General features: G+C 46.9%; 1 protein-coding gene across 1 annotated transcript in view; it reads left to right on the top strand.

Annotated features, from left to right (window-relative positions):
• The window catches only part of FRMPD2 (FERM and PDZ domain containing 2), a 68,651-nt gene extending 62,822 nt beyond the window's left edge, over positions 1-5,829 (top strand). Inside the window, 1 exon segment of the mRNA XM_070431942.1 lies at positions 5,694-5,829. Coding sequence (XP_070288043.1) covers positions 5,694-5,829 — 136 coding nt within the window.
• Positions 5,830-23,524: the final 17,695 nt, after the last annotated feature.

The raw sequence follows: 23,524 nt of genomic DNA on the forward strand, positions 1-23,524 counted from the left end.
AAATGATCACTTGTCATCATTGAAGGTGACGGTCACTAAAGACAGCACATGGGACTTGGTGACTCAGATCCTCCTGATGCTCAGACTCCAACAGGTTGTTTGATAATGACTTTGGTGGGAAAAGAGCTATGGAAAGGAAATAAGAAAGTTGCCAATTTAGAAAAAAGCTTAGCGGAAAGCAATTGTATTATACATCCGAACAGGGTGAGTGTGGGAAACTGATAGAGGGTTGAGCCTCCGACTGACCTGCTGGCAAAGTCACAGACAAGTCCCAGCTTAGAGGGCTCAGTCCTCTTAGCATAATTAGGCTTGACCTTATAACACTCCCCAGATCTTACCTGGGAAGCTAATGGGCTGAGGGAAGTTCAGGGAGTGTAAACATGATCAAAACAGGTGAAACTCACAAGAACTGTAACTATGGAAACCACGGCATTGTTTACCTCAGACTATAAAAGGTCGGTGCGGACTGAGCACGGGTGGAAGTCCTTCCTCTTGAGTTGGACTTAGCCGCCTGGTCCCCCAATATTTCCAAATTATCTCTTGTCTTTTCTATTTCATTTGTGTGTGGCTCCTCTTCCAGATATTGAACCCTGAACCACGCGGGACATGGAAGGAAACATTTACGACATCTGGCGCCCGAGGGGGACTCTGGAAGTGAAGGTTTCGCTAGAGGGAAAAAACGAAGTTTCACTGGCAAAGTGAGGAACGAAGAATTCACCGTAAAGGTAGGAAAATTCACCGTAAAGGTGAGGGGTTATTTCACCGCACACAAACGCCCACAATCGGCTACAGTGGTCCGGAGCTGTAGGCGGTGTGGGAACGTTTTCTCAACCAGGCTAATGGGGCAGGATTCAGCTTAAAAAAAAAAATAATAGATTTGGCTTAAAAAAAAAAAAAGATTCAGCTTTAAAAAGTAAGAAGAAGATACATTAGATCTTGAAAGTTTGCCAAAAAGTAAGTCAGAACTTGAAAAAAGTTCAGCAAGCAGGGAAAAACTTCTCTTAAAAAACAAAACACACACACACACACACACACAGTTTTTCCATGGGGAACACAATATTGCGTTTGCTAGAGCCTTTTAAAGAGGCTGAGAAGGAGGCTCCTCGCCTGGTTCCCTCCGCTCCTCCTAGAGAGGAGCAGGAAGAAAAATTGGAGGGCTGGCCTTCATGGCGCCCTCCACCTCCACCTCCACCTCCATGTCCTAATCCTGAAATGATTAACTTGCCATTAATGGAATCACCTGTGCAAAAAGCCAACAGAGAAGGATTGGAGGACATGCCGGTGGAAGAAAGGTTTGCATTTCCTAGCATACAGGTAGCTGACCCACAGCTCCCGAATCAGATAACAAGACACCATGAAAAAATTGACTTTAAAATGATAAAGGCCTTACGTCAAAGTGTAGTTCAAAATGGTCCAACCGCTCCTTTTACAGGAGAAACTATGTATAATATTTCTGAAGCATTCTTAATCCCTCATGATTGGTACGCTCTAGCTCGAGCAACTCTGGATGGAGGAGATTATTTACTATGGAAGGGAGAATTTTTGGAGAAATGCCAGGAGCAAGCCCATACAAACCGTGGACTCAATGCTTAAATACCTTATGAAATGCTAGCAGGACTGGGACAATATAATGATGTGCAAACTCAGTTAAATTATGTGCAGCTGGCATATGAGCAAATTAGAGTTTGTGGAAGGAAAGCTTGGTGGGCTTTCCCAGCAAAAGGGGACCCTGAGGGAGCTTTCAGTAAGTGCATGCAGGGGCCTTTAGAATCATTTTCTGATTTTGTGGCTTGTCTCACTCGAGCAGTGAGACGACAGATTCAACATGAGATAGCAGAAGATATTTTAATTCAACAATTAGCTTATGAAAACGCCAATGAGGATTGTAAGAAATGCCTGATGCCTCTGAGAAAAGGTAGCACCATTACAGAAATGATTCGAGCATGTCAGAATTTGGGGTCAGGCACTTTTCTAGCAAATGTACTCGCCGCCGCTGTAACCGTAAAGAATAAGTGTTATAAATGTGGGAAAACAGGACATATTAGAAAAGAATGTAGACAACTAAGAAGGACACAAGGTGGTACTCTAGGGAAAGGCGTGAACATCCCGCCTCTTGAGCCGATCAACACAAATCCAACCTCTCGGTGTCCTAGGTGCCAGAAGGGCTACCATTGGGCCGGCCATTGTAAATTGAGATTCCATAAAAATAGGCAGCCGTTATATCAAGACACAGGGTATGGCCAATCGCAGGGAAACGGCCAGAGGGGCTGCCCCCAGCCCCGTCATTAAAAGGGGAGATCTGCCCTGCAAAGCCCACAGTGGACTCTCTGATCCGGACCACTCCAGGGAGCGCAGGCCTAGATCTTAACAGTACTATAGCGGTCACTTTGACCCCCGATATGGCTCAGCAAGCTGTTCCTACAGGAATCTGGAGACCTGTGCCACCGGGAACTTTAGGATTAATTTTAGGGAGAACTGGAAACACTCTGAAAGGATTAACTGTTTTTCCTGGGATCATAGATTCAGACTATGAGGGAGAGATTAAAGTTATATTAGAATGTAATCTTATTATTCGAATTACTCCAGGACAAAAGATTGCTTGGATACTACTTTTACCTATGTTCAGCAAGGCGAGGCTATAAACAGGAGTAGAGGGGCACAAGGGTTTGGAAGCTCAGACATCTATTGGATACAGGAAATTAGCAAAACCCGTCCTATGATTAATTTGAGAATAGAAGGAAAAGTGTTTAAGGGCTTAGTAGACACGGGGGCAGATGTCAGCATTATCAGCAAAGAATTCTGGCCTCCAAGTTGGTCCGTGGTAGAAGCTATGGACTCAATTAGGGGGTGGGAGTTCCTGATAACACACAACGTAGTGCTGCAGTCTTAAGGTGGCAAGATGAGGAAGGACAGACAGGATGGTTTCAGCCCTACATTGTCTCTGGAATTGCGGTCAATTTGTGGGGCCGACATGTCTTAGAAGGTTTACAAGCTTGTATTATTACCGGCAAAGGACAGCAGTTTATAGCTCAGATGGGACATCAGACTGGTCAAGGTGTAAAAAACCCAGTAAGACCAGGATTAGGATATCAACCTTTTTAGGAATGGTCACTGCTCAGTCTCCTCACCCTCATGCTGATCCTATACAATGGAAAGACGATAAACCTATATGGGTGGATCAGTGGCCATTAACCAAGGAGAAATTAGGTCATATTCATGAATTGATACAGGAACAAATAGGAGCTGGTCACATAGAGCCTTCCAATAGCCCTCGGAATACGCCTATATTTATTATACCTAAGAAGGTGGCAGGAAAATGGCGATTGTTACATGATCTTAGAGCAGTTAATGCTACTATGCATACCATGGGAGCTTTGCAACCTGGACTCCCAGCACCTTCGCAAATCCCTCTTTATTGGTCTCTTATAGTAGTGGATCTTAAGGATTGTTTTTTCACCATTCCCTTGGCACCTCAGGATAAAGAAAGATTTGCCTTTTCAGTGCCATCTGTTAATAATATAGAACCCATGAAAAGATACCAATGGAAGGTTTTGCCTCAAGGAATGGCCAATAGCCCTACCTTGTGCCAAAAATATGTGGCTCAACTATTCAGTCTTTAAGGGACAGATATTCCTGATGTTACATTATTCAATATATGGATGACTTGCTCTTAGCAAGTCCACGGGAAGAGCAGACTTTGGAAATGTTTTTTCCAATTAGAAGAGGAGCTCTCTAAATGGGGCTTAAAAATTGCTCCAGAAAAGGTACAGAAAGAGACACCTTTTAAATATCTGGGAACCATAATTGAAAACCAATGCATTAGGCCGCAAAAGGTGGAACTAAGAAAAGATTGCCTTAAAACTTTAAATGACTTTCAGAAGTTATTAGGGGACATTAACTGGTTAAGACCTTACCTAAAAATCTCTATGGGAGAAATGACAAATTTATTCAATATACTTAGGGGTGACTCTAACCTTTCCTCACCCAGAACACTAACAAATGGAGCCAGAAAGGAGTTACTAAGAATTGAGCAGGCGATATCCTCAGCCCAAGTAGCACGGGTACAGCCTGAATTGCCTTTATTGGGACAGATTAACCATACTGCAAATAGTCCCACTGGAGTCATCTTCCAAAATAAAGACTCTCCCGCTATTATTGAATGGGTCCACCTAGGTCATCAGTCTTCTAAAACTGCTATTACTTATGTAGAACTGATAGCTCAATTGATATTTCAGCTTAGAAAGCGTTGCAGGCAGCTTAGAGAAGAACCAAAATGCATCTATCTTCCCCTCACTGGGAAGCAATTAGAAATGTTATTTCAAACTGACTTAAATTGGCAAATTGGACTAAGTGGATATTCAGGGGAACTTAGCTGTCACCTATTAAAAGGTGAACTACTACAATTTTTATATTATACCCCCATTATTATACCAAAAAATACTAGACAGGAACCTATCCCTGGAGCATTAACTGTTTTTACTGATGGGTCATCTAACGGGAAAGCCGCCTATCATACAATAAATTCAGACCGAGTCATACTGACCAGTCATACTTCTGTGCAAAGAATTGAATTGGAAGCTATTAAGGCTGCATTGCTAGATTTCCAAGAGCCTGCTAACATAATTTCTGACTCCTCTTATGCTTCGGGCCTAGTAAATAGAATTGAAACTGCTCGTTTGAAATGGCTCAGTGACCAAAGTTTATTCTTACTATTTCAACAAGTCCAGCAGATTGTGCAGTAGAGACAATACCCCTTCCATATCACTCATATCAGGGCTCACAGTGTATTACCTGGCCCATTAACGAAAGGCACATGCTGATCAATTGGTTGCTTTATTAAAAGAGGCCTCAGAGTCTCATCAGCTTTTACGTCAGCCTGCCAAAATGTTGTCCAAACAATTCTCAATCTCTCAACGTTAGGCAAAACAGATTATCAAGGAATGTCCCACTTGCATGTTACATCTACCTCAAGGGCCTAATACAGGAGTCAACCCTAGAGGTTTGCTGAGGGACCATATCTGGCAAATGGATGTAACACATTATACTCCTTTTGGACGTCTTGTGGCATTGCATGTCTCTGTAGATACCTTTTCAAAAGTCCTATGGGCTACTGCATCAACAGGAGAAATGGCAAAACAGGTTATTAATCATTGCCTAGCTGCTTTTGCCGTCATGGGAATTCCAAGAATTATTAAAACTGATAATGGACCTGCTTATACAAGCTGTCAATTCCAGGAATTTTGTAAAAGGTGGAAAATTCAGCACATTACAGGAATACCATATAATTCCCAAGGACAGGCCATTATTGAACGACAGCATCAGCGGCTAAAATCCCAACTTGAAAAACAACAAGGAGGAATGGTGGAAAAATCACTTATGGGTAGGCTGCACCAAGCCTTAATTACTTTAAATTTTTTCACTTGTGATGCTGATGGAAAGACACCTATGGAGCTACATTGGTGTCAGAATAAAACAAAAGAAAATGGTCTAGTTAAATGGAAGGATCAGGAATCTGGTTTATGGAAGGGACCTGACCCATTATTAACCTTTGGCAGAGGGTATGCTTGTATATTCCCAGAGAATTTTTCCAAACCCGTGTGGATTCCTGCTCGAAATATTAAACTGCAACAGGGATCCAAGAGAGAAACTACCCAGACTAATGAGGACCTTGCGCCTGGAGCCACACCATGCAGCTGCAGACAATCCACTACCTCAGCCACAGAGAGCAGCGACTCCAAGCAGTCTACTGAAGATGAGCAGCAGGAGGAGGACAACAAACAGCCTGGAGACCACCTGAGGCATGGTAAAGAAGATGGTACAGACACCTGACGCCTGAGAGCGTCTTTCCTGCCATGCTAGCAGTGATCATCTGTACGGTAATATTACCTAGGGAAACTCCCCCCAAAGCATGTGGGGAAGAGAAGAAGGGAGCACATGGCGATCCAATATGGACGCCCCCCTACCCAAGTGTTCTAATTTAAAGTCTTCTTCTTGTAGTTGAAAAGTTTACATTAATTATGAATGTCCAGTGGCCCAGGGAGAAACTAGCTTAGCTCTTTGACATTTAAATGGACCAGGTTAGACCAGGGGAAAACAGTTTTTTCCTGAGGCTGCGATCTTGTGGTCAATTTTGAAATTTCCCGCTGGCAAGCAACCGGCAGGAAATAATGTAGCTATAAGTTTGCTTCTTGACTTTCCCCAGAGAAAAAATTATGGTCGTTTTAAAGTCAAGGGCTGGGCCAGGCATGTCTGCCAGCCTCAAGTGTGGTTTTCCAGAGCCACTGGGAACTTGGGACCTTGTAGTTTACAGAATCAAATGATAAAAGCTTATACCTAGATATTTTGAAGTGAAATAGTATGAAATCTAGAGGACAGAATTAAATATAATCTTTAAATCTTATATACACCTATGTATTTGATGGTCTTTCAAGTCTAATTTCAAAACTATAACCAAGGAATAACTTTGGGACATTTCACAGGCCCTGAAATGTTTTCAAAAGTTTATTCTCTCTTTTCAAAGGATTTAAATAATTTGGGTTTTTGCCTTCCTGAATATAGCTAGAGTAAAGTTATTCAAAGGCTAGATGAAGAAATTTAATTAATGTTATTTCCAGTTTAAAATTGAATTGCCATGACCTAGAGCAAAGAATATCCTTACATGATATTGTTCTACAATGTCATCAATGATTTTTGATATTTCACAACAGTATATTGTACATTTATCCCAAACAAACTTACAAACTAATTCTTTTAATGTTTGGAAGGACATGAAAGGATTTAATCCTTTCCACTGTGTGGAAGGCCCCCTGAGAAGGCACTTGAGCATTCTGTATTGACCTCTCTTGCCCTTTTTGCCAAGAGGGTCCCTCTTCTTATAATCCAATTGCCCACAGCTGTTGCCTGAGCTCTGTTCATGCTGAGGTTGAAGCCTCATGGTGGCTGGTACCATGGATCTGTCACTCGCCCAATGGCATGAGCTGGGCCCTCTCTGGAGAAGAAACCTGGGTTCCCCAAGATATGTGATCAATGCTGGGGCCCCACCAGCAGGTGAGGGGATCCCAAGGCAGTTGCTGGGCATGGAGGCCACAGGGGCATAGGCTACCAAGGAGACAGAACTGAACCTCACATCACCCTGCTTGGCCCGGGAGGATGGCTGGTTAGTCAAAGACGGGTAAGATTCCTCAGGGAAGGAACGACCTAAGACAGGCACAGTCGCAGAGGGGCCACCAGGAGAGAACTTGGGGGTCAACAGAGGTGGGGCACTGATCCTCACCTCCCCCAACTATGCAGGGGCTTGAACACCCACCCCTTCTGAGGGAGGTCTCCTGCCCCCATGGCTGCTGCGCTTCCCATGCCCAGCTCAGATCAGGACCCAGATAACAGAAAGAGACTTGGCCCAGCTGAGATCAGTACCCAGAAAACAGAGACTTGGCTAACAACAGCTACCCTATATCTAAATCCAGACTAACACCAGGAATGCTCAGGGCCTCCTCAAGGATGCAAAATAATCCTTTCCATTAATACTTACAGTGTAAACGAAGATTGTTGTTAGAGTATTAAATTTGACAGTAACGAGTTTAATTGAAATAAGTAGTATTAACCAAAATTTTCATTTCATGGTAAGATTGCTTAACATGCAATGAACTTAAAGCAGTCATATTTTTGTGCAAAAAATTAAAAATTTAAAGTTATCTAGACTGTATTATAAAAATTTTTCCAAAAGCCTCCTAATAATTAAATCAAAAAAGGGGGGATAGTGGAAAAATACCATGTAAGGAAAAATATCCTGTAACTAATTTACATCTGGGAAACATTTTTTTTCATTTGTAATGGTAACAGCAAGACACCCATGAAAAACATACATGGTGTCAAAATAAGCCAAAGGAAAATCATTTGGACAAATATAAAAAGGGCCCCAAGTAAAATTCCCTTTATTAACCTTCAGTCGAGAATAGGTTTGTATATTTTCAGAAAACAACTTCAAGACCATGTGGATTCCTGCAACAGAGAGGAATTCTCAGGAATGCTCCAGCCATGAAGACAAGAGGAAAAACAATACAGGGATGGAAGACACTGACGACGCTTTGCCATGCTAGCAGTCAGCAGCTGTGCGTCACTGCAGATTGCCCAGGATCAAACCAGAGAAGTTTGGACCTGCATTGCCACCATTCGTCCACCATCCAGAACTGAAATATCATTGCTGACATGTACACATAAGGAACTGTCAGACATTGAAACTTGGACTCAGAACTGTTGGACATTGAAATTGGGATTTAAACATTCTTTGTTCTTAAAATGTTATGTTTAAGTTTTAAAATGTTTTGGGTTATGGATTGGCATTGTTTTGTTATTGGTTTAATAGCCAGAGTTTTGTTCTTGATGTTTAAGTTTTATTTTCATTATAGTAGCTAATAATAAAAAGAAAAGGGTGAGATGTGGGAAACTGATAGAGGGTTGAGCCTCGGACTGACCTGCTGTCAAAGTCACAGACAAGTCCCAGCTTAGAGGGCTCAGTCCTCTTAGCATAATTAGGCTTGACCTTATAACACTCCCCAGATCTTACCTGGGAAGCTAATGGGCTGAGGGAAGTGCAGGAAGTATAAACATGATCAAAACAGGTGAAACTCACAAGAACTGTAACTATGGAAACCACTGCATTGTTTACCTCAGACTATAAAAGGTCGGTGCGGACTGAGCACGGGTGGAAGTCCTTCCTCTTGAGTTGGACTTACCCGCCTGGTCCCCCAATATTTCCAAATTATCTCTTGTTTTTTCTATTTCATTTGTGTGTGGCTCCTCTTCCAGATATTGAACCCTGAACCACGCAGGACGTGGAAGGAAACATTTACGACAGGTGAGAGAGGATCAAGTTTTGCACACACAAAGGTCAGGCTGAGGGGGTTTGTATCATGGGGTTTTGTTGAGATACCTAGGAAGTGCCAGGGGAAAAGTTGTCTTTCTGTCCTTGAGAATAGTTCCCCCCAGGAGAACCCAGCAGAGCGTGGAGGGATGGCTTGGGGTAAGGTATGGTGGGGCATGCTTTCTTTCTCCTGCCTGGGGCCACGTGGAGAGGAATTTTAATTCATTTGTGTGACTCCAGAGGTCAAATTGAAGATCAAGAAAGGGAGCATTGAATTCATAGCTAGAATAAAGTAATTATGAAAAGAGGCAGCTGTACAAACATTTTGAGTAAGGTTATTCCAGGCAGAAAGGATACCAAGTGCAAAGGCTCTGGGACAGGAATGACCTGGATGTTTGAGGGACAAAAGGTAGCAGTTGGTGTCTGGACTGGAGATAATGAAGGGGAGAACGGAAGGAGACGTGTAGAGGCCGTTGGGCCAATTGTAGGTTTTGGAAATGTGCTGAGTCCACACTGTCTGCAATGGACGCCACTGGAGGGGGTGGTGCGAGGATGAGGGTTCAGCAGGAGCCTAGCCTCATCTGGTCTGTGCTCTAGGAAGACCCCTCAGGTTGCTGGTGGGAATGGACTGCAGGAGGTAAGCCAGCAGTCATTCAGGGAAGATATTACTGTGGCTTGGACTCAGGTTGAAGCCGAATAGTTGGTAAGAAGTAGTGAGGTTTGGAAAAGGTTTGGGAGGTAGAGCCCATAGGATTGCTTTTCCATTAGATCTCGGTATGAGGAAAGAAAACAAAATTTGGCTTGAGAAACTGGATGAATGGTGCACACTTTCCAAGACAGGTGCTCAGATGGAGCAGTTTACATGAGAAGTAGCAACAGTTGTTGATAGCACTAAACGGAAAGATCTATGGAACAGCCAAGTGGACATGTCTATTAGGCAGTTATTTGTGGAGAATTGGCATGAGGTCAGGGATGGAAGAAGTGGATTTGGGAATTTTCAGCAAACAATGCCATTTAAAGCCATGACATGGATGATACCACCTTTGAAAAGATATAGAAAAAGTCAAGAAAAGGGCTGAAAAGTAGGCCATGGGCCACTCCATCAGTGAGAGGTCCGGTTCAAAGAAATGAGACAGCAAATGGGACTGAGAGGAGGTGGCCTGGAAGGTGGTAGGAAAGCCAGGTAAGGATAGAGTTCAAGGTCAACTTGACATTTAACTGGAGTAAATGAGTGAGGAGCCAATTATGTTGACTATTGCTGAGCAGTAGAGTGAGATGAGGACAGAGAGTTGTCCTTTAGCTATAGAAAGAGGTAGTTCAACAGAGACCCTGATTAGAGCAATTTCAGGTGGGACCTGAATAATGGGGACAGAAACCTGGTTAGTGGGGATGCAAGAAAGAAGGCCCAGAAATAGTGCGTACAGGTACTCACTTGAAGAGCAGAGATTCAAAGTGGCTGGAAGATAAGAAGCAATTTAGAGAATAGAGACTCACCACATTTGCAGATAATTAGTAAGCTGTATGCCCTTCATTGCTAGAAATTCCAACCGAGCAGCCAATAACTGCTCAGACACCAACTAGGCCCAGCATGTCCTTGGCATTTGGAGGGGAGGAAAAATCCAGAGAAGCACAAGATCTGGAGCCGCTGTAACCACAGCTTGGGAGCTTTCCGGAAAGCCAGCCTCACCCAGTGGTACCCTGGGGGCTAGAGATGGCAGGCCTGGGGCTCTTTGCAGCTCACAGCTCTGTCCCGCCTCTCTGTGGCCTCCGAAGCACTGAGGTAAAGAGTTCCCCCCTATAGGAATTCCCCCCTATGTGCATCATCATTCCTATGCTAATACGATGCTTCACAATCAACGTTTCTTAAGAAAGCAGATCTACATTTTCAATCTGGACTGAAACATTCATTTTAATAGCCCTTTTAAACTTAGTTTTATTTTTGTGCCCTTCCACTCCAGGTTTCAGTCCTGGTCCTGGCCCGATGGATAACATACTATTGGATTCAGTTTGACAGTATTTATTACAGATAGAGAGACAGTACAAATACTGAGAAAGGGTGGAGTACTGTGCCTAGGCGTATGTGAGAGAGAAGCATGTGCACAGACAGACAGTAATGAGGAAGGATGGTTTTTGTTGGAACCATGCAAACCCACTGAGATTACATGGCTTGATTTTATTGATCATATTAGAAGACTGACAAGGGCAGATCTCTAGGGACTGGTAGGTGACCTGAAGTATGAGGTAGCTGACGTCCTGCATTAGGCAGGTGAGATTTGTGACCAACGGGAGCCAGGCATATGTTCCCTGAAAGTATTCAGACACATTTTTTAGAGAATTCTGTGCCAGACAAACAAAAACTAACGAGTCTGAAAAGCAGAAGAAGTGGGTAAGCACATTCATCAGTGGCATTCTTTTCATTGTCTGAAAATGCACAAACACAAGTGTATTCTAGGCTGCAACTGGAATATTTGCCTAAATGATCAAAGAAATAATGTACAGAGATTAATCTAAGAACCATTGATATGATCTTATAGGAAACATACAAGGAACTGTACTTCCCTATAAGTGGGGCCTCTCTTGGGTTTTAACGGTGTTACTGCCAGCTAGTTCGGGGTGATGAGACCGTGAGAGCTGGATTAAAAAGAGACTCTGGATTTAGGTGCAAGCCTGGAGTTTGGCCATGTGCCTTTCATCTAACATGGTTATCAGTTAATATTACTACTTTTTTTTCTAATTATTAGTATAGGTGGTCACTGTCCCATTCATTGACTCACAGAAGCTCGGGGGTTTTCAGTATAAAAACGATCCAGTCCAACTCCTAGCCCATGCTGGAATCTGCCATGGACGTCCCTGAAGGAGGGGACTTGCTTTTGCTTAAATATCGCCAGGGGTGCAGGATTCGTTCCTTCTTGAGGTGACCCACTTTATCATCATGTTTCCAAAGTTAGGAACACGGTGGAAATCACACCAAGCCATGTTACCCCTGCGCGTCACTGTGGAAGATGCAACGCTCCCCATGGTGTCGGAGCAGGTCAGGTTTTCTCCGGTTGAGCCTCAGATGAAGTGTGGTGACGCGCTGTGGGCTCTGCAGAATGCGATCTGTGAGTGCTGGCTTGTCGGGATGAAGGTGCGGCAGGTGCACTTTGCACCCACGCTCCCTTCAGGGCTGACTCTCACTGAGTCGGAAGTTGTCACTGAAGAATGTTTGGTTCTCTCTCTCTCTCCCTCTCTCTCTTGCTCCAACCCCCCAGCACATATATTTAAGTTCATGGAATTGAAACATGCAGCTTCAGCAGCCATCACTTAGTGGAAGAGGTGACGGAAGGCTTCAGAGTCACTTAAGAATGTAAAGTGAGAGCCCTAATTGGTTTGGCTCAGTGGATAGAGCATCGGCCTGTGGACTGAAGGGTCCCGGGTTCGATTCTGGTCAAGGGCATGTGCCTTAGTTGCGGGCACATACCCAGTGGCGGGTGTGCAGGAGGCAGCTGATCGATGTTTCTCTCTCATCGATGTTTCTGACTCTATCTCTCTCTCTTCTTCTCTGTAAAAAATCAATAAAATATATATTTTTAAAAAGAATGTAAAGTGAGGCCAAGGCCTTGAAATAAACGGAGTGAGGGCCTGGCCTCTGGGAGGGAGCACTGTGTCCCTGGAGTAATAAGGAGGCGAAGGGTCTAACACTGCAGCTGACCTGCCAGGTGCGTCATCAGAGCAGCTGGCTGAGCCTCGAATGAGGCTGCCAGGTGAGGGCTGTTGGTCAGATGGGAGGGCTCAGGGGACCCTGTGAGCTGAGGGGAGCCAGTGGGGCAGGTGCCTGGCTAGAGACCGGATGGCCTAACAGTGGAGCAGAGCCCTCCGTAGGCTGGGCTTGGCGCTGCCTTCAGCAGGTTCTTTCCCAGACAGGCTCCCAGGGGACCGCCCCACCACCCGCTCGCCCCGATACGCACTGTGACAACTCCCAAATCCTGAGCTCCGGCTCACGATCATTGTTGGAGCTTCAAGCCCAGCCGTCCTAGAGACCATGCAAACCCCGGACTCGCGGGGGCTGGCCCTGAGCTCCCCGCACTAACCAGGCTGACGGGACGTCGGCGGGGCCTGTCCCTGGGGAACTGGAGAAGGCTCAGCCTCACAGGAAGACGCAGGACCTGAGCTTGGCTGTGAGTCTAACCACAGCGATTAGGGCGATCACAAAGCCGTGGTATTGCAGCCTAGAGATGCCGTCTGCTCACCTGAATTGTCTTCCTGGAAGGGGACGTGACTTCAGTGACGAGTGTCTCAGGAGCCTGTCCAGGGAGCACACACCCTCTACAAGCAAACGCCTCACAGCGACTGCACTGGCTCGGAGCCGGGCGGGGCGCCTCCTCGGAAGCAGCTCCGAGGAGGGGCTGCATTTGGGTTCCAGGGCCCTGCCAGCTCGTGTGGGGAGGATGGCGGGGCCGGGAGCTCACCCGGGGTCTCCCGGTCCTTCTCTAGGATGTGTCTATAAAAGGCTTCTTTAGTCAGACAGTTTGGGGGGTGGGGGTGGGGAGGGCGGGAGTAACTAGGACTAGGTCATTGACTGTACCTGGAGGTCAGCAGAGAGCTCTGGGACCTTGGGCCCCTCAGGCTCCAGGTGGGAGTCCTGCTGCATTATCCCGGGTGCCCTGAGCTGGCTGCGAGCCCTGATGAAGGACTCTGCCTCTTCACCTTCCCAGACATCTGGCCTTGCTCTGCAGCGATGCCACCATCCTTATTCACTCCCAAAGTCTCCAGGTCCTGCCCTTCCATGAATGGGCTGTGCCTTGGGGCTCTCACAGGCCCATTGCTCACCGTTCCTCACACGCATAATCAAACTCCAGGCCACAGCTCCAGGGCAGCCTGGGGGTGTGAGGAAGGGCAAGAGGAAAGGCAGCTGCTCCCTGACTTGTATGGGATGATGGCCAGGGCTTTTCACCTTGGGAGCCACCAAGTCGTCTCTGGACACTTGGGCCTCTTGCCCTTGCCTTCCAGGCTGATGCCTCCCTGGCTCTCTCTTTAGGCGGGGCCCGTAGCTGAGCCCCAAATCAAAGCAGGAGAATAAGCGGTTTGTTAGAAAGGTGGGCGCATTGTGGTGGCGGCAGTGGACAGTCCCTCACTGCTGTGGCTGATGGACATGTCCGCAGAGCACTGCTGCTGGGGGGCGGGGGGGGGGGTGCTGGGCAACAGACTGGCTTTCCCGTTCTTTATCAAACCTCCATGGTTTTCAGCACAATTTCTATACAATTAAGAAACCACATATTCTATACAATCCAGCCAAGTATCTTAAGGTTTAAAACCAATTTTCCCTTGAAGTGCTGAGTGATTTTTAAATAGTTTCCTTTTAAATGAATGTTCCTCTTTAGTCTGTTGCATAGTCTCCTTATATACACAGGAATGAGTGTATATCTACAAGAAGTGCACATTTACACACACCCTGCGGCTCTCACGAGCAGAAGTGAGCTCTCTTGACCGCAAAACTGAGGTTGGAGCAGACACTCGACTCTGCTGGGGAGGAAGACGCCCTGTGGCAGTCTGGGGCTTGTAGCTGCTGGGAGGTGCCAGAGCTGATTTTAAGGGCAGGAGACCTCACACCCCATAATGTAACAAAGCCAGCCCATTGGTTTGGGAGGAGGCTGATTTACAAAGAAGTGTGTATTTAGTGAAAAACTAGGTCTGGGTGCATTGTTTTAGATTCTCCTACTCATCATTCCGCACCAGACCTTCGACAGACACTTTCTGAGCACCTTCTCTGCATGTGCAAAATGTTCTGCTGGCTGCAGGGGCTGCTCTTTGCAATGAACAGCATGCGTGCTGCCTCAGGCAGCCTCTAGGAGCTGCTCTTTCACTGTGTGTCTGTGTCTTTGCTGCCAGACACTGTCCCAGCATTCATCTGCCTCCTGTGTCGCACAAGGAGGAAATGTCCTTGTAGTGGCTGCCTCCCAACGACCACCTCTTCATGCTCAGGAAAGGACCTGATATTAGCACAAAGTGCTTTGCAGGTCACCTGTTCGAGTTGCACCCAACCCCCTGCTTTCTCCTTTTCCACCGAATTCCTCTGTTGAAGTAACACTCGCAGTCAGTGTGGTAACAGCATCTCCTACTTTCTGAGACCTTGTTTTGTAACAGGAACCACGGAGGGCTGTATCAGAATTATTTAATGTAAGCATCCCAACATCCTATACTTTGCTTGATCTTCCCATTTTTCAGATGAGAAAACTGAGGTTCCAGAGGAGTTAATAAACTTGCCCAAGGTCTGACTGACTCCCATGTGAAGAGTTATTCCTGGAACTGGGTCATAGCTCTACTTTCAATGCTTGCCCTTTAGCAATTCCCCATGGTCTCCTGGGCTTGGTCAGGGAATTCCCCTGCACCCATAATGCTTTGTGCTGCCTCTACCATAGCACTCATTACCTGCATTGTGATATTTCCTGCTCACTATTCCCATTAAATTGGGGGCTCCTCCAGGGGTCATGCCTTACTCAGTTTACCTCATGGCCCCAGAGCAGCTTCTGGCAAGGACTGTTTGAACCCTGGCTGGCTTTCCTGTGATGTGCCATGATGAGAATCCTAAAAAGCAAGGGAAGACAGGGATCGATGCCAGAAGACACTGGGTTTCTGTTTTCTAGTCCTGAACTGGATGGCGCGGCAGCTGACACGTGCCATCCACCTGAAGTCCCTTCTCCCTCCGCGGAGGAAGAAGTGAATTTTCCCATCCACTGTGCATCCAGAGGCTGGCTGCCTGTGAGGAATGTTTGGAGGCGAATTCAGGGAGCTTCCCTTGCCGCAGTTCTGTTCTTGGGATGCTCTCAGAGTCCTTGCCCCCGGAAGAGTCCCCTGATAGTGAGCGCAAATGGGAGGACGGAGAGGAGCTCACAGACCCAGGTGATGGCGCCCTCAGGTGGGGATCACTTTGGGCAGATGGGGCTGGACCGAGTTCTCCCATGTGGCTCACTGTTTCAGCCACTCTGGTTACCTGATGGCCTGTGGGCAGCACCGTGCTCCCACCACCGCCCCTCTGGTCACATGTCACCACGCAGGTGTTTTCACTGAGCACCTACCATGGTCCATTTCCACGACAACCACCCAAAGGAAAAGGTTATTGTTGTTCACATTTTACAGAGGACACATTGGGGACGTTCCCAGCATCTTACAGTGAGTAAGTAACAGAGTCCCAGTGCCCCCAGGCTCCTACTCCGCGCAGGACGATTCAGTGCTATCCTGCAGCCTCGCGCTCGCTGGTGTGCTGCCTGTAAAGTACTGGCTCCTGCTTCCTTGGCTCCTGCCTGCCTCTGGGTTCCGTATTGAAATTTTCAGAAAGCAAGTCTTGGTCTCATGTAATGTGGCCCTTCTTGTTGAGCCACCGTGGCTCAGCACAGCAAGCTCCTTCTTGATCAAGAAAGCCACTAGAAGCTGGGACTGGGTCACCAGGCTGGGGTCCGATCGTGCTGTTGAGGTCACAGGAGGAGGAAGAACAATGTGAGACTGGGAGTAGAGCGGGTTGACATCTTGACAGGTCGCTAAAGCACCTTCCAGCTGTTAAAGTGCCTCCACATATGTAGTTCTAGTCTTAAAGGAATGCTGAATGTTCAAGAAACTTCCACATGAGCACACTCTCAGGGTGCACTGAGACGTGCTGGGGCACTGGCTCCCGGATTTGGGCTGTAATTGAAACACACCCGTTCACGCTCATCCTTGGGGCCCAGGACACACTCAGCACAAATGATGGTACTGGATGCTTAGAGGACGGTGGCAGGTAAGCTGATCACGTGGGTGGGTATTGGAAATTCAACCACGACAAGAGGGTTCGTTCTTCCCTGAAATAGAAAACAAGTGAACAGAGGGGATGACATGGAAGCTTTGAAGACCGCACATGCCATTTATGGGGAAGTCGGACAGCTGACAACTGTGGGAATGAAACATGGATTCACAGAGTGTGGAGCAAGTAGGGAGCAGCTGCCCTGTGGAGGGCAGTCTTGTGGAGAGAGCTCCTCAGGGCTGGGGCTACGGGAAGAGCCAGCAGTGCTTTGTGGACTCAGGAGGCACCATGAGTGCTGGGCGTGTGAAATGCCCAGGAGCTCTCCGTGCCCTGGAGGGAGGCTGTGGAGCACAGAGAGGTGAGAGCGGGGCTTCAAGATGAGCAGCTCAGGCTCTGAACCTAGCTCCACCCTCACGAGCGGGTGACTTGCAGCAAAATGGCTCTTCAACCATCCAAGACTCAGCTACCGATTGCCAAATGGGGATAACAAATCCCACCGCATGCTCTCATTGTAAGAGTCTGGGGACAATCTGAGCCAGGCATTTGGCACACTGCCTGGCATGTAGTAAGGGCTTAAAAGGTGTTAGCTATTTTTATTATAAATCAAAAAGGAGGAAAAAACATCAGCGAGATGATGCAGCCTTGTGAATACATTCAATCCTGTTGGGTTTCCCCCATGTAGACAAAGGAACTGGCAGTCAGACTTATGCCCTAACGTGAGGTGTGGAGTGGGGTGGGGAGAAGTCCTGGTTTATGGAAAGACTGTCAGGGTCTGGGATGGACTGAATAGCCCTCAGCTGTGGACAGTGGCTTAGGATGTAATTAGGCTGAGTCTTGTCACCGTCACTCATCCTTTCCTGCTGCTGAAAGGTGGGCATGCAGGTGGGACTGCTCAAGGCCCGCGGGCTTAGCCTGGGCTCCACGGAGCAGCCCACGGATGCGCTTCAAGGTGTCCATCGACGTCTGCACCTGGAATGCTGATTGTGTAGTTCTTTGGGAAAAAGCGGCTCTTCACATTCTTTAAATTTTCTCAGAGATCTATGACCTAAAAGGCTGAGGACCTACCTCTGTTGCAAATATTTCCACTGTCACCTCGGCGAGGGGAGAAGTCCTGGAGGGCACAGAGAACTGTGCTTACGGATGGAGCAGTGCATCTTTGAACCCATATAACGAATTGTTTTCCTTTGTCCTCTCAGACAGGAATAGTGCAAAGGGAGTTTCTATCAATGATTTAATTTAACCCTCACATTAATTTTGAATGATATCCTCATTCCTCTTTAATAAATGGGATTTAAAATGTTTATTTAATTATTTCAACATTGTGCAGCTAGGAGAGGCAGATCCACACGGCATCTCTCTGATTCTACTTTTGGCACATTCTTGCACTTCCCTTGAATGTGTCTTTCGGTGTGAATTTAATATAACATAGAGGCCTTTCCATCACGTGTCATGAGTCCTGCTTTTCCCTTACAGAACATTTCTCTCTAATGAGGCTAAAACAGGCCCTGCTATCCAGTGGGATTGGAGTCAATGCAAATGTTCTGTTTAGAAAAGGCTGCTGGCCAAATGGCAGAGGCCACCCAGTAAGAGCGAGGCATTGTTTAGGTGAGCACAGTCTCCCGAGGGAGAACCTGAAGTTTCCGTGTGGATGTCTTTTTGACTATGGTCACATGGAAGAGCCCTCAGATGCCCTTGGTCCAGAGACTGTGCCCACAAGCTCCGCCACCAGGAAAAAGAAGGTGCCTGAGAAGATGACCTGTGATGGAGGGTCTGGCCCAGTTTTTAAGAACTAAGGTTGAAAAGATCATGCCTGTCACCTCTGAGGCTCATTTGGGTAGTGTCTGTGACCTCTCTTCAGGTCTGGGATGTATGTCAAGTGTGTGTGTGTGTGTGTGTGTGTGTGTGTGTGTGTACCCTTGCACTCATGTCTAGGGGTGAGGACTTCCATTTGTGAAGGATGTTGAGAACCAACTTCCTACATTGAGATAAACTTGCCCAACCTTGGGACAAGGCAAGGCACTGGTGCCCACTTTCTGGGGCAGATGCAGTGTTCTGGTTTGCACTATCTAGTTCCCCATTAATTGAAGCAGTTCTTGTGGTTTTCAACATGTCCCTAGTTACCGCAAAGGAATCGGCTCAAGGTGTTGGCTCAAAGGCCATGAGAGTCATGTGTTTTGACATCTTTCTGTGTTCTATGCAACTTCCTATGGGTATAAATTCTTTTGAAAGTGTTTTCTTTTGGGATTCAGCTGCACCTCCGATCAGCCCTGCCCTGACCAGGCCCCGATCAGGGCGGGCCGGCTGGCCAACCTCTTGCCATCTCCTCCTCCTGACAGAGGTTGTTATGGTGCTTTGGTTGCTGGCTTTATATATATATATGTAGATTAATAAAAGATTTCAATAGGCAAGAATCAACCTGATTCTAAAGATTATATTAAAGAAATGTAAGATGGGAACATATAACACAAAAGGAAGAATGGAGAGGTAGATCCAGCATTACCAGGTGTTGGACATACAGCCATGACAAAATCTAAACCAGGTGGGAATAGCAGATGCTCAAAAGAAATAGATCTGTTGGACCCCAGAGTGAGCAGGGGGCACACTTAGGTCTACATGATAGAGACACATGACAGTCAGCGTCTTTGTGTGGGAGTGGGAGGGCACCTCACAGAGAACAAGGATGGCTGACCCATGATTAGACTCAAAGGTATTTCATCTACTAAAAGTACGTATAGATAGATTAAATGCACAGGAACACGTCAGAAAAAAGCTGGTAGAAAACAGACTTTCATCATATCAGATCTACAGAGTCATGTGTTTTGATATCTTTTTATCCTGGCTTACAGTAATATATAAATTTAATTCTGGCTTATAGTATACAGTAATATATAAAAAGCATAACAAAAAAAAACTATAAAGTTGATGATATTAAAATAATGACAAAATTAATAAAAAAATAGCAATGGATTGAGAAATAATTTACATAATTGTGAATAAAGATTGATTTCTATAATGTTTGTAAAGCCCACTATCTATAATAATAAATGTGTAATATGCTAATTAGACCAGACAGCTGAACAACCATCTGGACGTCATTCCGGACTTCCTTCTGGATGAAGCCGTGGTGGCAGGGGCCAAGGCAGAGGCAGTTAGGGGCAATCAGGCAGGCAGGCAGAGTGGTTAGGGGTGATGAGGCAAGCAGGCGAGTGGTTAGGAGAGATCAGGCAGGCAGGAGAGTAGTTAGGGGTGAACAGGCAGGCAGGTGAATGGTTAGGGGTAAACAGGCAGGCAGGCAGAGGGGTTAGGGACAATGAGGCAGGCAGGCAGAGTAGTTAGGGGTGATCAGGAAGGCAGGCAAGTGGTTAGGGGCAATGAGGCAGGCAGGCAGAGTGGTTAGGGGTGATCAGGCAGGCAGGCAGAGTAGTTAGGGGTGATTAGGCAGGCAGGCAGAGTGGTTAGGGGCAATCAGGCAGGCAGGCAGAGTGGTTAGAGGCAATCAATTAGGCAGGCAGGCAGGCAGGCAGGCAGGCGAGCAGTTAGAAACTAGCAGTCCCAGATTGCGAGAGGGTTGTCCGAATGCAGGTATAGGGATGGCTACATGCAGGATCAGGCCTAAACTGGCAGTCGGACATCCCCTGAGGGGTACCGGATTGCAAGAGGATACAGGCCGGGCTGAGAGATACCCCACCCCCATGCACAAATTTTGTGCACTGAGCCTCTAGTCTATAATTATAAAAGCATAATTTGCAAATCGACCGAATGACCAAACAGCAGAACAACCATCTGGACGACTGGCCATGCTATGACACACACTGGTGCCAGGCCAGACAAGGCGGGTGCGATGCAATTGGTTGTGGGGGGCTTGCCATTGCCCCACTATCACCCTGCAGGCCTCCCTCTGCGGGGCAATTGATGGGGGCCTCTGTGATCAATCACCCCAAAGATGGAGGCCCAGGCCACCCTCTGCACAGCAATCGATCACAGAGTCCTGGCTGGGTGGGAAGAGCCTCCCTCTGCTGGGCGATCAATTGCCTCAAGAGGGAGGCCCAGGCCACCTGGCTGGTGATGCTGCGGTGGGTGGGCGGGGCCTCCCTCTACAGGGCAATCGATCTGGGGGCCCCGCAATCAATCACCCCACAGAGGGAGGCCCAGACCACCAGCCAGTGATGCTGTGGCAGGTGTGCAGGGCTGGCCAGTGATCGCCCCACAGAAGGAGGCCCAGGCCAGCCAAATGATCATACCCCACGCCTGTCGCCCACAGAGGTAGGTGACCGGCTGGTGGGTGAGGGAGGGTAGTGCCGCACAGATGGCAAGCAGTGCCAATGGCAGGGGCAGGGCCAGCTGCCAGGAGCCAGGGGAAGGAAAGCCCTGATAGGCCCTGATTGCTGGGCAGGCCTCAGGACCCTACCTGAGGGGTCCCAGATTGTGAGAGGGCACAGTTCGGGTTGAGGGACACACCCATTCATGAATTTCATGCACTGGGCCTCTACTAATTTATAATAGTCTAGAGGCCCAGTGCATGAATTTGTGCATGGGTGGGGTCTGGCCAGCCTGGCCCCAATCGGGCAGATTGGGGCCGGGCCTGTCAGGAGGAGGAGATGGCAAGAGGTTGGCTAGCTGGCCCGCCCTGATCTGGGCCTGGTCAGGGCAGGGCTGATCAGAGGTGGAGCTGGCTGTGGTCAGTGGGCCAGCTGGCCCTGGCCCTGAATGGGGTGAGGGGGCCGATCGGGGGCTAGTTGCCTGGGGGAGGGGCCATGGGCCAATTGGAATGGTGGGGACCCATGGAGGTGGGGATGGCTGGGTGGAGGGGCTGCAGGCAGTTGGCCATCCAGCCCTGTCCCTGATTGGAGTGGGGGGCCAACTTGGGGTGGGGCCGGCCAGGGGGAGGGGCTGAAGGCCGATCAGGGTGGTGAGGGACCATCATGAGCGGGTTGGCCAAGGGGAGGAGATGCAGAAGGTTGACCGATCAGCCCTGCCCCCTATTGTGGTGGTGGTGGGGCAATCAGGGGCGGGGCTGGCCTGGGGTAGGGGCTGCAGGCCAATTGGGGTGGGGTGGGCCAATCAGGGGTGGGGCAAACCAAGGGGTGGGGAAGGTTCGTGGGGGGGTTGGCTGGCCAGCCCCACCCCCGATCAGGCTGGTTCATTGGCTGCAGTGGGCGTCATAGTGACCAGTCATTCTGGTTGTTATGGTGTTTTGGTTGCTGGCTTTTTATATATATAGATTAATAAAAGATTTCAATAGGCAAGGTATGCAATGAAACACAAATGGTGGACAATCACATATTCCAATCAAATAATGTTCATGTATTTATTCTCATTCAACCATATTTGCAATTTTAAAAATAGTAAAATCCAATTTTGACAAAATTTTGAAGCTGATAGACTCAGAAATATTAAAAGCCATAAATATGCTTATGTCCAATGACTTAACAATGCCATTCCTGCGAATTTATCCCAAAGAAATTTGAAATCAGAAATAAAATCTGTATATTTTAAGATGTTTATTGCAGTGCTTTTGGTAAAAACAACAGATTGAAAATGGCTAAAATGCCTTAGAATATGGTAATATTAAAGACAATGATGTCAACATGATGAAAAGAGTAGAAATGGTGATAGAATAAAATGCAGTAATATTAGTGTGATGGGAAAACAAAGAGACAGGGTATAGTAGCATAAAGGAACTTTATGCAGCCAAGAAAATAATAAAATAAATACAAAAAGTGACAACTTAGAAAGGTGTTTGGAATAGTAATGCCAGCTAGAGAAGAGCATGTACTCACACAGGTGCAGAGAATAGAAGGCACGTGCAGCAGCAAAATCAAAATCACGTAGTGCCTGGGTAATGGAATTATGAGACTGTACTTCATCTTGTTAAACATTTCTTTACTTTTATATATGTATTACTTATGTAATGAAACTTACATTAAAAATAAAGCAAGCAGCAAATAAACCAGAACAAAGGTTTGAAATGGCTGTGCTCTAACACCTAACTTATGCTCTCTCTTCTGTGAGCTTTTCCTTCTCAGTTCTTTCCAATTGGCTTGTTCTGCTGTCTATGAAAAAGAAGTTTCCAGGCTCTGAAAAGTCCTTTGTGAGAGGCTCCCAGTGTAACTCCCTCAGTGCAGGGTGCTGTCTTCCAGAGTTTGTCAGCCTCATGCCAGAGAGTTGATCAAGCCCGCAGAGCAGTGAATGGACAGCATTGCTTGGAACTGTTTGCCCTCTGCTGAACTCAGGCTGCTCAGTTCCTATTTGGAAAAAAAATATGGGTAGGTACAGGTTCAAAATGGACCTAGCCTCCCCTTTCCCCAGGCCTTTTCACTCATTTTGAGTCCTATCTCATGAAGAACTTGTTCATTTGTCTTGTGCAAACTTGATTGCAGTTGCCACTCACTTTGTTTCAGGGCAAATGTCAGAAGAGTGCAGTTTCGAGGGACTCATCTCATCACCGGAAAACTGCTGCCGTGTCTGGCTTCTCCATCGTACATTCTCAAACCCTGCTCACCTGAGAATCAACTCTTGCCAGTTTTAAAAACAATGGGTAAAAGGGGGTCAAATATGAAAACAGATGGAAACTGGACTTTTGACGGTGAGCACACGATAGAACGTGCAGATATTGAATTATAATTTTGTATACCTAAAATTTATATGATGTTACTGACCAATGTTACCTCAATTACAAAAATTAATAATAAAAAAAGAAAAACAATCAGATTCATGGCATCATCCCTGGGGACTCTGAATCAGCAGGCCTTGGGTAAAACCAGAAATCGGTACTTTTATGAAGGTAAGAAGAGGGTGTGGGCCTGGCCAGGTTTGGGAACCAATGACCCACACACACTTCAAGAATTTGCTTGGCCTTCCCATCTTCCATCCTGGCCACAAACATTTACTAAACTTCAATTATGTGCCAG

The sequence above is a fragment of the Myotis yumanensis genome, unplaced genomic scaffold (genome assembly GCF_028538775.1).
Source record: "Myotis yumanensis isolate MYYU_CA2020_CCGP unplaced genomic scaffold, mMyoYum1.0.hap1 SCAF_13, whole genome shotgun sequence".
NCBI classification, from domain to species: domain Eukaryota; kingdom Metazoa; phylum Chordata; class Mammalia; order Chiroptera; family Vespertilionidae; genus Myotis; species Myotis yumanensis.